Here is a 16740-nt window from a genome sequence, read left to right as displayed (position 1 = left end):
TGTCCAGTTTAAGCAGGGCTATGGTAACAACTCAGAAGCTAACAACTCAGAAGCTGAGATCTGAGGATCGTGGTTCAAAGCCAGCCCAAGCAAGAAAGTCTGAAAGACTCTTATCTCTAATTAGCCACTAAAAAGCTGGAAGTGGAGCTGTGGCTCAAGTGGTAGAGCTCGATCTGTGAGCAAAAATAGCTCGGAGACAATGCCCAGGCCCTGAGTTCAAACCCCAGGACCAGCACTCACAAAACGTGTACAGTTTAATGGCTTTAAATTATATTCACAGTGTTGCACAACCATCACTTTTAAAAATATTGCATCACCCCAAACAGAAACTTGTATCCATGAAGCAATAACACACCATTTCCTCTAGCTCCTGCTAAACTCTAATATACTTTTTGTCTTTATGAAGTTGCCTGTTATTGATATTTCAAATAAGTGGGATCAAACAGTATTTGTTACTTAACACTGTTTTCAAGTTCATCCATATATATATATATATATATATATATATATATATGGAGATTATCTATCTATCTATCTATCTATCTATCTATCTATCTATCCATCTATCTGGAGGGAGAGACCACATTTTGTTTCTCCACTCATCTGATAGACACCTGGGATGTTTCCACCTTACTGTGAATATTGCTGCAGCACAGAGACATGCAGTTACCTGTATGGGCCCACGTTTTCAATTCTCTTAAGTGGTATGGTAATTCTTTTTTTTTTTTTTTTTTTTTTTTTTGTCGGTCGTGGGGCTTGAACTCTGGGCCTGGGCGCTGTCCCTCAGCTCTTCAGCTCAAGGCGAGCGCTCTACCACTTGAGCTACAGCGCCACTTCCGGTTTTCTGGTGGTTTATTGGAGATAGGAGTCTCATGGTCTTTCTTGCCCGGGCTGGCTTTGAACCGCGATCCTCAGATCTCAGCCTCCTGAGTAGCTAGGATTACAGGCGTGAGCCACCAGCGCCCGGCTGGTAATTCTTTTTTTTTGGTCCAGTCGTGGGGCCTGAACTCTGGGCCTGGGCACTGTCCCTCAGCTCTTCATGGTATGGTAATTCTACCTGGAACATTTTTTTTTTTTTTGGTCGGTCGTGGGGCTTGGGCGCTTGTCCTTGTGCTCTTCAGCTCAAGGCGAGTGCTCTACCACTTGAGCCACAGTGCCACTTCCGGTTTTCTGGTGGTTTATTGGAATAAGAGTTTCACAGACTCTCCTGCCCAAGCGGGCTTTGAACCATGATCCTCAGATCTCAGCCTCCTGAGTAGCTAGGATTACAGGCGTGAGCCACCAGTGCCTGGCTATGTGGAACATTTTGAAGGCTCACCAAACTGCCACGGTGTCACAGCATCAACATTTTACATTTCACCAGCAATGTATAGTGTTTTTTTTTCAGTTTTAAGTAGTTATTATATAATGTAATGTAGATCAGTATTGTGGGAGACAAAAATGATAGTCTCCTTTAGTAAGTGAAGGTGGTATTTCACTATTTTTTGTGTGCGTGCTGGTCCTGGAGTTTGAACTCAGGGCCTGTCACCTGAGCTGTTTGTGCTCCAGGTTAGCATTCTACCACTTGAGCCACAGCTCCACTTCTGACCTTCTGGTAGTTATTTGGAGATGTGAGCATCACAGGCATTTCTTTACTTCCTGGGCTGGCTTTGAGCCATAATCCTCAGATCTCAGCCTGCTGAGTGGCTAGGATTACAGATGTATGAGCCATTGGTGCCCAGCTCACTATGGTTTTTGATCTTTATTTCTTCCTGTCATCTTTTCAGGTGGTTACTGACCATTTGTCAGTTTTTTTTTAAGTGTCTGTTCATGTCTTCTGCTTCTTGTTGAGTTTTAGGAGTGTTTTATATATTTGGAATGCTACTGTCTTATCAGATAGATGACTTGCGAATATAATCATTTTTGGATTCTGCATATGCAAACTTTCCTACTCATTAAACATTTTTTGTGGCCTCTAATCTATATTCTGTCTTCATGAGTTTGCCTATTCCTTTTTTGTTGGTGGTAGTGGTCAAGGGGCATGAACTCAAGGCCTGGAGACTGTCCCTGAGCTCTTTTGATTAAGGCTAGCACTCTACCACTTTGAGCCACAATGCCACTTTGGTTTTCTGGTGGTTAATTGGAGATAAGAGTCTTACATATGTTCCTGCCCTGGTTGGCTCTGAACTGCTATCCTCAGATCTCAGCCTCCTGAGTAGCTGGGACTACAGTCATGAGCCACCAGCACCTGACTAACATTTCAAATGTGTTATTGTATACTACTTATCTTTGTGTTACTACTCAGGGCCACTGGAGTCATTCCTGCCCATGGTCAGAATGGAAAACAATTTAAGTTGCCCAGTATGCACTGTCTGGCTGAGGTAAGGCCCAGTGACGCTGTTTTTCTTGTTGCGGCTTACATGCTGTAAGGAGGCATCTTTTTGCAATTGTCTTAAGTGTCATGTTTTCTGTAGTTGTGTTTATTGCTGGTGATTTCATTGTCCCCAAGTAGTGCTGAGGTGCTATTTAGTGTTCCTAAATACAAGAAGTCTATCTTATACAGAAAATATGTCAGATAGAAGTTAGAGTATAAGCATTATGTTAATTAGTCAACAATATATGTTAATTAAGTTAACTTTATACAGAAACACATAAAACAAAGTTAGACACTGATTGACTGATGGTGACCAGAGGCGCCCCAGATTAGCTCTGGGTGTATTTATTATTTCTAATTCAGTGTTCATAGAGCCTTTTTTTTTTTTTTTTTTTTTGTCGGTCGTGGTGCTTGAACTCTGGGCCTGGGCGCTGTCCCTCAACTCTTCAGCTCAAGGCAAGCACTCTACCACTTGAGCTACAGCGCCACTTCCGGTTTTCTGGTGGTTTATTGGAGATAGGAGTCTCACGGTCTCTCCTGCCCGGGCTGGCTTTGAACCGGGATCCTCAGATCTCAGCCTCCTGAGTAGCTAGGATTACAGGCGTGAGCCACCAGCGCCCGGCTTTCATAGAGCCTTTTATAGACAGTCACTATGAACAATAAAAATTGGTTGGCTGGGTGTTAGTGGCTCACGCTTGTAACCCTAGCTACTCAGGAGGCTGAGATCAGAGAATTGAGGTTCAAAGCCAGCCCAGGCAGACATATCCTTGAGACTTGTATCTCCTGCAAAAAGCCAGACATGAAGGTGTGGCTCAGGTGGTAGGGTACTAGCCTTAAGCAAAGAAGCTTAAGGGGTTCAGGAAATGGAACAAGAGGATTTTTCTGTTACTGTTTTTATTTTTGTATTTTTTTTGTTCCTTTATCTGTCTTTGGGAAAGTAACGGGGGCACAGAAATGGAAGGACAAAGGGAACAAATACAGCAGTGGTATTCACTAGCTCCTAGGTTGAAAATGAACTGTACAATTGGGAGGGGGGAATGGGAGGTGACACAGTCCCAAGAGAAATGTATTCATTACATAACTTACGTAACTGCAACCCTTCTGTACACAATCAACTCTATAATAAAAAAGTTTTAAGCTTAAGGGACAGCACCCAGGCCCTGAGTTCAAGCCTCAGATCCAGCACTAAATAATGAAGACTAAAGAAATAGGCAACACCTCAGAATGGAAGAGGATGGAAATTCCAAGAACAATCTGACTTAAAAAAAAAAAAAAAAGCTACCTCTACTGCTGCATAGCTCCTACTGACCTGAACGGCCCCATGGTCTGCCCCAGCCTGCCAGTTAAGGGATCACAGGAGTACACCCCCATGCCCAGGGGTGGAGCAAGATTTTGGAATAAACATTATGTGAACCTCTTGCTATCTGATAGGCACTTTGTGTTAGTCAATGCCTGTTTCACAAATTGGGTGGCATAGCTGGTAGGTAGGGATTATGAGACCTTCAGTATTATGCAATATTGCCTTTGACTTGGCAGGGGACATATGCTTGGGGTGTATAACCATCTTCTTTGAACTCATTACTTCTGGGTGATGTGTTTTTTTGTTTCCTTTTTCTATGTTCTTCAAGCTTTTCCTATAATCCTTCAAGCTTTTCCTAGTATTATATTGTTGTTGAGAAAATGAAAAATACATTTTCAAAATTTGCTTTTTTTAAAACGCACTTCCCTGGATGAATTCGTCAGTCCATGGCTGTCCAGGGGGACCAGTGGGGTAAATGGGCTGAAGAGTATAGGATGGGGAGTAGTTGTCCCACAAATGAGTTCTGAAACCTGGGAGCAGTGGATCGGATTCTCCAAGAATCTTGACAGACAGGTGGCTTAATAACTAGAGGGAGTTAGGAAAAACAGAAAAATGGCGAAAAATGGCGGGGGGGGGGGGGACTATCGCCCACTGTGAAACACGGTCCAATAAGACTGAATTGTGAACAGTATTTTGTCCACCATCTCTTAATTGCCAGTTATCAATGAATGTCTTCAAAGTCTAAAAATTCCAGTAAATATTAATCTTAGGATATGAGATTTGATGTTTTTCTCCAAGCAGAAGAAATTTTCCCTGATCAAGCCCCTAAATTTCCATGTCTTCTGTGTTATAAATGCATGTACGAGTCTGGTTCCCGTTTCAGGCGCTGTGTCTCTTTTTCCAAACTCCAATTTATTTCCCAGCTCTGTAGTCATTTAACTACTTCAGCCCAGTATCTTCATTTACAAAGTGGGAATGGTTGTGCCTTTCAGAAGGTTGTTAAGACAAAAATGAAAAATAAAATGCTGCTAGGCACAGGTGGCCCACGCCTGTAACCCTAGCTACTCAGGAGGCTGAGATCTGAGGATCGTCGTGGTTCCAAGTCAGCCCGGCAGGAATGTCCATGAGACTCTTCAATTAACCACCAAAAGCCAGAAATGGAGCTGTGGCTCAAGTAGTAGACTGCTAGCCTTGAATGAAAGAGCTCAAGGACATGGCCCAGGCCCTGAGTTCAAGCCTCAGGGCAGGAACAGCAAATATACTTACTGTGGTTTAAAATTTGGTGTGTGTGTGTGGGGGAGGATCGGGCAGTGGGGGACCTGGGAGGGGTATGGGAAGGGATGGGAAGGGTAAACAAAGGAGGAGGAGGCAACAATGCTTGATAAGAAATGCACACGTTATCTTGCCCATGTAATTGTAACCCCTCGGTACATTATTTTCACAATTTAAAAAAAAAAAAAAAAAGGACTTAAAAGCCTGGAGCCTGTAGTGACTCACACCTGTAATCCTAGCTACTCAGGAGGCTGAGATCTGAGGATCACGGTTCAAAGCCAACCCGAGCAGGAGAGTCCATGAGACTCTTATCTCCAATAAACCACCAGAAAACCGGAAGTGGCGCTGTGGCTCCTACCTTGATCTGAAGAGCTGAGGGACAGCGCCCAGGCCTAGAGTTCAAGCCCCATGCCCGATCAAAAAAAAGTACTCAAGCCGGGCGCTGGTGGCTCACGCCTGTAATCCTAGCTACTCAGGAGGCTGAGATCTGAGGATCGCGGTTCAAAGCCAGCCCGGGCAGGAGAGACCGTGAGACTCCTATCTCCAATAAACCACCAGAAAACCGGAAGTGGTGCTGTAGCTCAAGTGGTAGAGCGCTCGCCTTGAGCTGAAGAGCTGAGGGACAGCGCCCAGGCCCAGAGTTCAAGCCCCACGGCCGACAAAAAAAAAAAAAAAGTACTCAAGAATTTGGGGCAGCTATCCTGACGCCAGGGCAATTCTTGATGCAATGCAGGTAAGGAGAAATCAAGACATCAGTCCTGGGCCGGGAAATCTGTGGTCAGAGAAACAGCTAGGTTCAACTTCCCTTCCCCAAAAGCCACTGGCCACGTCCAGCGCGAGGACTACAACTCCCAGCATGCCTCGCAGCGGCGTCGGTACGTCCCTCCCCCCGCTTCCGGGCCGGCCGCACGCGGGCGCCGCCTACTCTCCAGGCTGTGCGCCCGCGCGCCATGGATGCCGGGTGCTGGGTGGTCGGCGGCGAGTTCGAGGACTCGGTGTTTGAGGAGAGGGCAGAGCGGCGGCGCGGGCCGCCCGCGCCCTACATCGCCAAGCGCTGCGAGCCGCAGGTGAGAGCGGGCCGCTTGCCTCGCGGGACCCTTGCGCCCGGAGCCTGAGAGCGGAGCCCGGCTGCGGGGCCGGGGTCGAGGCCACGCCTGGAGTCCCCGCAGCCCCCCGCGCACCCCGACTTCACATCCTCGGTGTCCCCTGCCCGACGGCCGCCCCGCGGCCCGCCCGCTCACCCGCGGGTCGGTGGAGCAGTTACCGGGCGCAGGCTCCACGAAGGCTCCTGAATCTTTGACTGCGCTCTCCACCCAGGGATCTTAACCGATGCCTAACCGGCTTCAAAATAGGAGCGTCGTGATGGTTCTAAATTAATAGGATAGTTGTGAATCCGTCTTTTGGGGTTCACAGTTATGACGGGAATAAAATGAGATAATGCGTGTGAAATACCTCGTCCGAGGCGCAGTGCTGTATACTTACAAAGCCAGGCGCTCACACCTTTAATCCTAACTACTCAGGAGGTTGAGATCTGAAGGAGCTCTGCCAGCCAGGGCAGAACAATCCTTGACACTGCTGGTTCATCTGCAGTTGACCAACAAAAAGTTGCAAGTGGAGGTGTAACTCAAGTGGTAGCGCACCGGCCTTGAGCAAAAAAGGCAAGTGGAGATGGAGATCCTGCCTTCAGGCTCCAGTACTGGCACACACGCACACAAACCCAACCAGCCAAGGAAAAGTAAAACACGTTTAAAGCTTTATGTGTAATGTATTTGCTATATGAATATGACAAAACCCAACTCAACTCCCAAACTCAACGTTTTATCCGAGCCTTGTTGGTTTTACTAGTGTAAAGCTAGTCCCAGTCTGCTTGGGACAATCAGGGATTTGCCCAGTCCCTACATTCCCTCCCTTATTCGCGGGTTCTTCCAGCCTTCCTCTTATCAGAGAGGGTATTGCACGGTATCAGCTGCCTGCATGCAGAGCACACAGGTTGTGTGAGAGAATAAAAGTAATCAGCCTGTGTTGCTTTCTCATTTCCCAGTGGGATGGTGAAAACTGGATGGAGGCCATAGGTTGTAGCTGAATGGCTGATCTAAACCGTCCCATGCAGCATGTGACTCCACAGCAGTAGAATACAAAGGACAATCAAGGGTCAGGTACATGGTGTTGAGTGACATTGGAGGGGAGGGGGGAGAGAAGAGAAAAACTGACTCGTGGCTTTCTCCACTCCAGTGCATCAGGCTAAGAGAGAAATGGTTTTGTAAAGTTAACCAGGGCCTTGATGCTCAGGTGGCTTTTAGAAGTAGACCCTAGCAAGATCTGGCATTACTTGTGGCTGCCTGGGGAACTGTAGGTAGGAGGATCATGGTCTAATGCCAGCCCCAGACAAAATGTGAGACCATGTCTGAAAAGTAACTAAAACAAACAAACAAAAAGGACCTGGAGAGGTGGCTCAAGTGGTAGAGCATCTGCCTAGAATTGCAGAGGCCCTGAGTTCAAATGCCAGTACTGCCAAAAAGAAAAAAAATTAGAGCCAAACAGTTATGATAGGCGAATCAAGGGAGATGTGCTTGGATCAGGAGTATTTAGGGATAGAATTTCTTTAGCCTCATTGTGTTGTACTGTGAGTAAAAGGGAGCATAAGATCCTCCTTTGGAGCTGAGAATCTGCACACACACACACTGCCCTTTCTCATACCATGTGTGCATCTACGTCTATATTATTCAGTGGTTTCATGAAGAAACAGAGAAGAGTGATGATGAAGTTCTGACTCTAAAGAAGTTCCGCGGGGACCTGGCCTACCGACGGCAGGACTATCAGGTAGTGTGAATGTGTTCTTGAAATGGGCTCCTGTTGCATCAATTCTAGTTCATCGAAGAAGCAGTGTGCTAAGTGATGAGTGTTTTGTTTGTGAAGATAGTTTAATCTCAGACACCTCCCCTGACCCCAAATTGCTGTCCTTTTTCTATTCTTTTTTTTTTTTTTTGTCTGTCATAGGGTTTGAACTCAGGGCCTGAGCACTGTCCCTGAGCTCTTCAGCTCAAGGCTAGCACTCTACCACTTGAGCCACAGCGCCACTTCAGGTTTTCTGGTGGTTAGTTGGAGATCAGAGTCTCACGGACTGTCCTCCTAGGCTGGCTTTGCACTGTGATCCTCAGATCTCAGCCTCCTGAGTAGCTAGTGTACAGGTGTGAGCCACCGGTGCCTGCTACTGTCCTTTTTCTTGTGGCTCTCTGCGATTTGTTTCCTATAACACCTCCTATGTGCTGGCCTCCAGCAGACATCTCTCAGCACACAGCATGGAAGAAAAGAGAACAGACCAGTAGGGACGAGGTGGCTTTATCTGTGTATCTGGTTTCCTCTTCCTGTAATGAGCACTGATGAAAAAGTAGGGCAGCAAGGGAGCATAGAACCAGGAGACTGAGCTTGGGCTGTTTGGCTCCAGAAAGTTCTGGCTCCTTCCTGACAGGTGCTTTTCATGATTATAGTCATTAGATCCCAGACCATTCTGTCTCTGCCTCTTAGAAAAATCATCTGCTGGGTACTGACGGTACTTGCCTGTAATCCTAGCTACTTAGGAGGCTGAGATCTGAGAATCACAATTTGAAGCCTTTCAAGATGAGTCTAGTGACTATTTTATGTATGTGTGTGCTGGTCCTGGGGCTTGGGCTCTGTCCCTCAATTCAAGGCTAGTGCTCTACCACTTGAACCACAGCTCTACTTTCTAGAGACTCTGATCTCCAATTAGCCAGCAAAAATCTGGAAAAGGAAGTATGAATATGTAGCAGTGTCAACCTTGGGTAAAAAAGCCTCAAGAGCAGTTGGAGGCATGGCTCAGTTGGTAGAGCACTACGTAATGAGTGAAAGTGGCAGGTACCAAGTTCAGATCCCAGTCTCAGAAAGAAAAAGCCTCAAGAGGTCCTGAGTTCAAGCCCCAGTACCAGCACAAGAAAAGAAAAATACTTCTGACTAAAGTATCAAGTACATGACTTCCACCTAGGAAAATTCTCTCTACTGAATCCTTTCCCATGTCTTTTCTTTTCTTGTTTGTTGGTCTTTTAACAAATAATTGCCAGAAAGCACTGCAGGAGTATTCCGGTATCGCGGAACGATTGTCCTCTACCAATCTTGCTGTGAAAAGGGACGTCCAGGAAGGCCAGGCGCGGTGTCTGGCTCACTTGGGAAGGCATGGGGAAGCGCTGGAGATCGCTGCGGATTTGGTGAGTTCTTCCATGGCTTGTTTTCATATATTTTGCCTCTTGGGTGAACTCTGGGCCTGGGCGCTGTCCCTGAGCTCTTCTACTCATGGCTAGTGTTCTACACTTGAGCCACAGCACCACTTCCAGTTTTATGGTGGTTTATTGGAGAAAGGGGTCTCACAGACTTTCCTGCCTGAGCTGGCTTTGAGCCTGGATCCTCAGATCTCACCCTCCTTAGTAGCTAGGATTACAGGAATGAGCCATAGGCACCCACCTTATTTTCTTAGACTTTTATTAGCTTTATTTCCAAATATCTTTTTTTTTTAATTTCTAGAATTTCTTTTTTTGGGTCCAGTTGTGGGGCCTGAACTCTGGGCCTGGGCGCTGTCTCTCAGCTCTTCAGCTCAAGGCTAGCACTCTACCACTTAAGCCACAGCGCCACTTCTGGCTTTTTTCTTTTTGCTTATGTGGTGCTGAGGAATTGAACCCAGGGCCTCAGGCATGCAAGGCAAGCACTCTACCACTGAGCCACCTTCCCAGCCCCTAATTTCCAGAATTTCTACATGAAACAATGTAGTATTTCTGTAAGTTACAAAAACATGACTCAATACCATCCCAAGCTTGGCCTTGGTATCGTCCTTTTTATTTACTTTATATTTGTGCTGGTCATGGGGCTTGAACTCAGAGCCAGGGCATTGCCCCTGAGCTTTTTTTTTTTCCCTCAAAGCTAGCACTCTATCACTTGAGCCACAGCTCCACTTCCAGCTTTTTTTTTTTTTTTTTTGGTCGGTCGTGGGGCTTGAACTCTGGGCTTGGGTGCTGTCCCTCAGCTCTTCAGCTCAAGGCGAGCACTCTACCACTTGAGCCACAGTGCCACTTCCGGTTTTCTGGTGGTTTATTGGAGATAGGAGTCTCATGGTCTCTCTTGCCCGGGCTGGCTTTGAACCGCGATCCTCAGATCTCAGCCTCCTGAGTAGCTAGGATTACAGGCCTGAGCCACCAGCGCCCGGCTCCACTTCCAGCTTTTTGCTGGTTAATTGGAGATAAGCATCTCATTGACTTTCCTGCCAGGCTGTTTTCAAAATGTGACCCTCAGATCTCAGCCTCCTGAATAGCTAGGATTGCAGGCATGAGCCACCAGCGCCTGGCTCCTTTTTATTTTTTATTTTTTATTTTATTTATTTATTTTTGCCGGTTGTGGGGCCTAAACTCTGGGCCTGGGCGCTGTCCCTCAGCTCTTCAGCTTAAGGCTAGTGCTCTACCACTTGAAACCACAGCACCACTTCTGGCTTTTTCTGCTTATGTGGTGCTGAGGAATCGAACCCAGGCCCTCGTGCATGCAAGCCAAGCACTCTACCACTGAGCCACCTTCCCAGCCCCTCCTTTTTATGTTTAAATAAGACTTGCATAATTCTTTAAGAGCCTCAGAAAGACAGTTCTTTGTAATTGTGGATTCGGTTTGCTTGGTTTTAGATTTAGATATTTATGGTTTACTTTGCTTGATATTTGCATAAATTTGATAGCGGAGTTAGTCTAAATTGGCCAGTCCTTGTATATGATGAGTTTTCTTTTCCAAAGGGAGCTGCTGAGCTCTGTGGACTGATCATGAGGCCTGTGGGTGACCGGAAGTCAGCCTGCAGCCCATGCAAATGAGCCTGCATCTCCCTGCATCTCATTAACTGGCAGGAAATCCTCACCCTGGTCAGCCCAGAATCTGGCCCCAGCGTCTTCATTTTTATGTAGAAAATGTTTTGCATCTTAAGGGTTTCTTTTACCTTCTTTTTTTCTCCTCAGGAAAATAAAGCAACTAACACAGACCACTTAACCACGGTGCTCTACCTCCAGTTTGCTATTTGTTCAAGTTTACAGAATTTGGAGAAAACAATTTTTTGCCTACAGAAACTGATTTCTTTGCATCCTTTTAATCCTTGGAGCTGGGCCAAATTGGCTGAGACTTACCTGAATCTGAGGCCAGCATTTTCAGCATCATTTACGTCATCTCACACACAGAACCGTTTCACCTTACAGGGCGTAACTGTCACGCCTGCCTTCTCAGGAAAAGACCATTTGGCTTATTTTCCTGAGCCCGGGCCCGAGAGCTCGGCATCTCCCAGGGAAGTGAGTGGCAGCGGGAGCCAGCAAGCTGCGATCACACCTAGAAATGGTCCCACCCGTGCAGCAGGAGAGGGAGCAGCCGGGTGGACAGAGGCCCAGGTGAAAGCCTGTGCCTCTTTGATCCGAGCCAGGTAAGCAGAGCCAGGCAAGCCCGGTGTGGAGGTGCCCACACCTGAGCTCAGTTTAGTCTTCAAAAAATCTTATTAGGAGCTGGGCACTGGAAGCTACCTATAATCCTAGCTACTCAGGAGACTGAGATCTGAGGATCGCGGTTCAAAGCCAGCCCGGGCAGGAGAATCCATGAGACTCTTTATTTCCAGTTAACCACCAGAAAACTGGAAGTGGCACTGTGGCTCAAGTGGTAGAGCCCTCACTGAAGAGTTCAGCTGAAGAGTTAAAGGATAGCGTCCAGGCCCATGACCAAAAAAAAAAAAAAAATCATATTAGGTACTTGCTATATGTTTTTTAATTTTTTCCTGTGACCCATTTGGAGCCCTTTGAACACATGCCATTTCTGTGTGTGAAATTTAGAGACATCTATGTTCAAGAATGTTTTATCCAACCTATAGGATGAAAGAAAATCCTTACCAGCTATTCATTAAGTAAATGATTACTGTTCCAATTTTACAAAAAGCCCAAGAAAAGAACTCCAGAAGAACAAATCCTCCAATATTAAATGAGCAGCTTCATGGAACCAATAATTCTCTGAAGAAATACCCATGGCTAGGGCTGGGAAGGTGGCTCAGTGGTAGAGCGCTTGCCTTGCATGCCTGAGGCCCTGGGTTTGATTCCCCAGCACCACATAAGCAAAAATAAAAAAGCCGGAAGTGGCTTTGTGGCTCAAGTGGTAGAGCGCTAGCCTAGAGCTGAAGAGCTGAGGGACAGCGCCCAGGCCCAGAGTTCAGGTCCCATGACTGGACCAAAAAAAATAAAAAATTAAAAATAATTCTCTGAAGAAATACCCATGGCTAGGGCTGGGAATGTGGCTTAGGGGTAGAGTGCTTGCCTAGCATGCTTGATTCCCTGGGTTCCATACCTCAGTACCACATAAACAGAATAAGCCAGAAGTGGCACTGTGGCTCAAATGGGACAGAGCGTAGGCCTTGTGGTCAAGCTCTAGGATAGGCACAAAAACAAAAAGGAAAGAGGGTACACATAATAAGTTCTATAATTTATAAGAGAAGACACAGAAACTCATGAGAATAGAGATTATTTTTTCACATAAAGAAGCCAAGAAATATTTTTTGTGCCAGTGCTGGGACTTCACCGCAGGACCTCCTGCTTTCCCTGTGGCTCTTTCACTCAAGTCTTACACTTTATCACTTGAGCCACACCTCTACTTCTGGTTTTGTGCTGAGTAATTGGAGGTAAGAGTCTTGGATTTGTTTGTCTGGGCTGGCTCCAAACCTCCATCTTCCAGTTTGTCTTGTTCATTCTGTAATCTGCCGGGTAGGCACGTGGTGTAGAGGAAAGCACATCCCAAAGGGACAGAGGAGCAGGTGTGGAAGAGTCTCACAGTCTGGTGTGAACATGCTGGTGGGAGCGCAGGGGACACAGGAAGGAGAAGTAGTACTTGTAGTCACACTGTCTCAGTGCCAGATGTGTCTCTGTTAGTGTGCTGTTGTCATAACAGAAGACCACAAACCGGACAACTTATCAAAAAAAGGAGTTTATTTCTTGGACTGGTAGAGTGCTTGCCATGAGCAGAAAGAGCCAAAACACGAGCATAAGGCCCTGAGTTCACGTCATGGTACTGGCGCATGCACACACACGCACACGCACACACATGCACCACATGAGTAAAGACTACGTAAAGCCAGGAAAATCACTTCAATACTATTTTCTATGGCCGGCATGGAAAGGTCATTGAATGCAGGCATCCCAGGAGCGAACCCAGAATGCCGGGTGGGCAGGTGTCTGCCTAGAAGCCTGTTCTTACATCGTATGTTCTCTGTGCCCAGATACTTGCCTGCCACAGGCAGCTCCTTTGTGACATTGCTTCTAACTTTGTGAGGAGTTGGTTCTGAGTGTTGGGGAAGATGACTCTCCAGTGGGAACATCGGTTTGTTTGGAGCAAGGAGGTGTCGGGATGTGAGCAGACCCTACCTAATAAGCCAGCCCTGGGCAGACCTCCGCGCGCCCGGCCTGACCTGGTCCCCGCTGTTGGCCTGCAATGGAGCCTGCACCTTAGCACATTGACTCTTGCGACTTCCTGTGTTTGCAGGCTCTTGCTTCAGTTCACCCGGTCGCAGCAGATCTCCTTCGCTTTGGAGAGGAACCTGAGGACCCAGCAAGAGATTGAAGAGCAGCTAAAAGGATTCAGCCTTGGGGAGGACACCCTGCAGTTGATCACGGAGGTGAGGCGGTCCCCAGGTTGACAGAGATACTTGGTCTGGCTCCTGTACCATTTCCTCAAAGTCTCACCGCTCAGTAGTTACCAAAGCAACCCCTTCTCCATCCTTCCTGCCATGTGTGATGGCAGGGCCTACCCTTCCTGTGCTTGTCAGCACTACCTAGCACCTGCCTGCTTGAGCACCCTAAGTGCTGAGTGTTAAGTGGTAGTTTGTACACTTGCCCTCTCCTCAGCCGATGGCTGAGGTTGGGACAGCCAGAGATCAGCTTTTCAGGGGCTCTGCTGAAGGCCCATGGAGGGCCTTCCTGAGAGCCTGTATCATCCCCATTCCTAGATTTCTTCTCTCTTTTCCCTTCCCCCAGCCCTTCCTCACCATCCTCTTCTCTACCTTCGCCTTGCCTCCCTTGCAGGAAAATTCTGAGTTGTGGCTACATAGTAAGTTCTAGGCCAGACAAGAGCCACAGAGCGAGACCCTGTCTTAAAAAAAAAACAAAAACAGGGCTGGGAAGGTGGCTCAGTGCTTGCCTTGCATGCATGAGGCCCTGGGTTGGATTCCTCAGCATCACATAAACAAAAAGCTGGAAGTGGCATTGTGGCTCAAGTGGTAGAGTGCTTCAGAGCTGAGGGACAGCACCCAGGCCCAGAGTTCAAGCTCCATGACCAACAAAACAAAAAACAAAAAAAAAACACAAAAACAGCCAGGCGCCAGTGGTTCACACCTGTCTAGCTACTCAAGAGGTTGAGATCTGAGGATTGTGGTTTGAAGCTAGCCCAGGAAAGTCCATGAGACTCTTTATCTCCAGTAAACTCAGAAAAAGTTGAAGTGGCTCTATAGCTCAAGTGCTAGAATGCTTGCCTGAGCACAGAGTCTCAAGGACAGTGCCCAGGACCGAGTTCAAGCCCTAGGACTGGCAAAAAAAGAAGAAGAAAAACAAAAACTTGCCTGTGTTTGATTTTTACTATAAAATACCAATTTTATATAATTCGACATAATATTATTTCTTTTATAATTTTCAATTTAATAGGTTAGAAGATCTAGCTATTATGTAGCTACACATATATTTCATAAATTATAGTATTTTATAAATATTAATGCTTATTTCTTTGATTGCTATTAAACAAGGTTTTGTTGTTGCTATTGCTTTGTGATGATATTGGGACCTGAATTCAGAGCTTTGTGCTCTCTGCTTTTTTGCTAATGCTGGTGCTCTGCTACTTGAGCCAGGTCTCCAGTCTGAGTTTTGTTTTATTTTGAATGATGGTACTGGGGTTTGAACTCAGGGCCTCAGTCTTGTGAGACAAGTGCTTTCTAGAATTTTTTAAAGATTCTAATGTTATTCCTACCCATGTACTTTTAGATGGGGTCTCACTGCTTGCTCCAGGATGACCTTGAACTTTCAGTTTCCCAGATAGCTTTTTTTTTTTTTTTTTTTATTTGCTTATGTAGCCTCGGCTGGCCTTGGACCCTCTGGCCTCTGCCTCTACTTTCCAAGAGTTGGATTTAACAGCATGGACCAACCTCCCAGCACTAGTAGCTTTTTTTTTTTTTTTTTTTTTAAAGAATGCTTTTTGGTGTTTGATCCCAGACTTAAAAATACCCAATTTCATTGATGCCATCAGTTGTAAGGTCTGCCATTATTTGATGTGCCACTAAGGGAAAAATAAGGTGCCATTTACAGTATGACATACCAGTGTTAGGTTTCAGAGACACTGAAGGGATACAATGATAAAAAAATTCCTTTAGATCTGATGAAATAACAATGCTTTAATAAATACCCCGCATCTCACTGGCAGTTTCCTAAAAAAAAAAAAAGTAATCTGTGATGATTCATACCTGCAGGAAATGATCCTGTTTCTAACTAGAGTTGTCATGAACACTTTAGATCTCTGGGTTGGCAAGAGCCATAGAAATCTAGTCTAAAACCATGTGGCAAAGTCTCTTCCCAATATCCAGCTGGACAGACATGTAGCTCATGCCACATGGGTGACACGTTTTGGAATGTAGTTTCAGTCCACCATCATTATCAAAGGTGGAGCTGACTGCTGAGTGGGTTCAAGTATCTCTAGAACCTAGCTCTGTGATGATAACTCAGAATCCGAGGACTTGGCCCTGGTCTCCCCGGGGCCTGATTCTGGCCAGTAGGGAGCAGTCTTGTGCCTTCACTGGGTCTAGGGTGTAGATCCATCCTTAAGAGCGTCTTGACTTCAGAGGACTCTTTCTGCTCTTCCTGGGCTAGCAAAGGATAGGCTTAGCAGCTTGCTACTTGAGTGTAGTTTACTTTTGTGTGGAACTTGTGAAGATAGCACCGACCTCCCGTACCCCACCTACAGTCATAATCTACCCAAGCTGCCTGCCCTTTCACCTTTCACCAGCAGGGAGACTCTGAGTCTCGTTCTTATCAGTGGAGTGTGTCATTGGTTATGGAGATTGGCTGAGTCCGAGGGAGGGCTAGGCACACTGCTCGGGGACCGTGTCAGGATGAGTGGAGCACCAGCCAGCAGCTCTGGCTGGCAGCTCTTCTTCGGCATGTTGGACGGTCCTCGGCTGCCCAGCCACTGTGATGACTACCTCACGCTTCCATGCCCGCATCTGCTCTTTCTTTCACTGCGACAGTTTCTTTCCTTTTGTTTTTGTTTTTTTTGCCAGTCCTGGGGCTTGAACTCGGGGCCTGAGCACTGTCCTGAGCTTTCCAGCCTAGCACTCTACCACTTGAGCCACAGCACCACTTCCAGCTTTTTCTGTGTATGTGGTAGTGAGGAATGGAACCCAGGGCTTCATGCATGCTAGGCAAGCACTGTACCACTAAGCTACCTTCCTAGACCCTTCATTTTGTCTTTGCTTTTTCTCCTGCTACAGGTTATGGGAGAAGATATTATCCCAGAAAAAATAAAAGATGAACTTCACTCAGAGGTCAAGTGTGTGGGTCCCGAGGCCCTGGCTGCCTTGGTGCCGGCGACCTTGAAAGAATTTGAAGACAAGTGGTTTGGAAAGATCAAGGACCATCTCTGTCCTTCGGAAAATCAGTTGCACACACAAATACAGATCTTGGCTTAGCAACAAAACCATCCTCCACTGTAAAATTGTTCTTGTTTCCTCGTTTACTTCAGATAGGATCTATTGCTTAATCATGGAAAACAGTGAATTAAA

General features: G+C 46.5%; 1 protein-coding gene across 1 annotated transcript; it reads left to right on the top strand.

Moving 5' to 3' along the window:
- Positions 1 to 5851: 5851 nt before the first annotated feature.
- Positions 5852 to 16740, top strand: CUNH8orf76 (chromosome unknown C8orf76 homolog). The gene is made up of 6 exons (XM_069991840.1): positions 5852 to 5992; positions 7653 to 7745; positions 9002 to 9145; positions 10919 to 11370; positions 13464 to 13596; positions 16450 to 16740. Exons 1-6 carry the CDS (start codon positions 5876 to 5878, stop codon positions 16645 to 16647), a joined length of 1137 nt encoding a protein of 378 aa, XP_069847941.1. The 5' UTR covers positions 5852 to 5875; the 3' UTR covers positions 16648 to 16740.

The sequence above is a fragment of the Dipodomys merriami genome, unplaced genomic scaffold (genome assembly GCF_024711535.1).
Source record: "Dipodomys merriami isolate MVZ:Mamm:240054 unplaced genomic scaffold, mDipMer1.0.p SCAF_4, whole genome shotgun sequence".
Lineage (NCBI taxonomy): Eukaryota > Metazoa > Chordata > Mammalia > Rodentia > Heteromyidae > Dipodomys > Dipodomys merriami.
This window is presented reverse-complemented; position numbering and strand designations above follow the sequence as displayed.

What these genes read in the sequence shown, in the direction of transcription:
- CUNH8orf76 (XM_069991840.1), top strand. Translation starts at nt 5,876, where the DNA reads ATGGATGCCGGGTGCTGGGTGGTCGGCGGCGAGTTCGAGGACTCGGTG. An exon ending in ACCGACGGCAGGACTATCAG is followed by an intron (nt 7,746 to 9,001) that starts GTAGTGTGAATG and finishes AATAATTGCCAG; the next exon opens with AAAGCACTGCAGGAGTATTC. An exon ending in CCCTGCAGTTGATCACGGAG is followed by an intron (nt 13,597 to 16,449) that starts GTGAGGCGGTCC and finishes CTCCTGCTACAG; the next exon opens with GTTATGGGAGAAGATATTAT.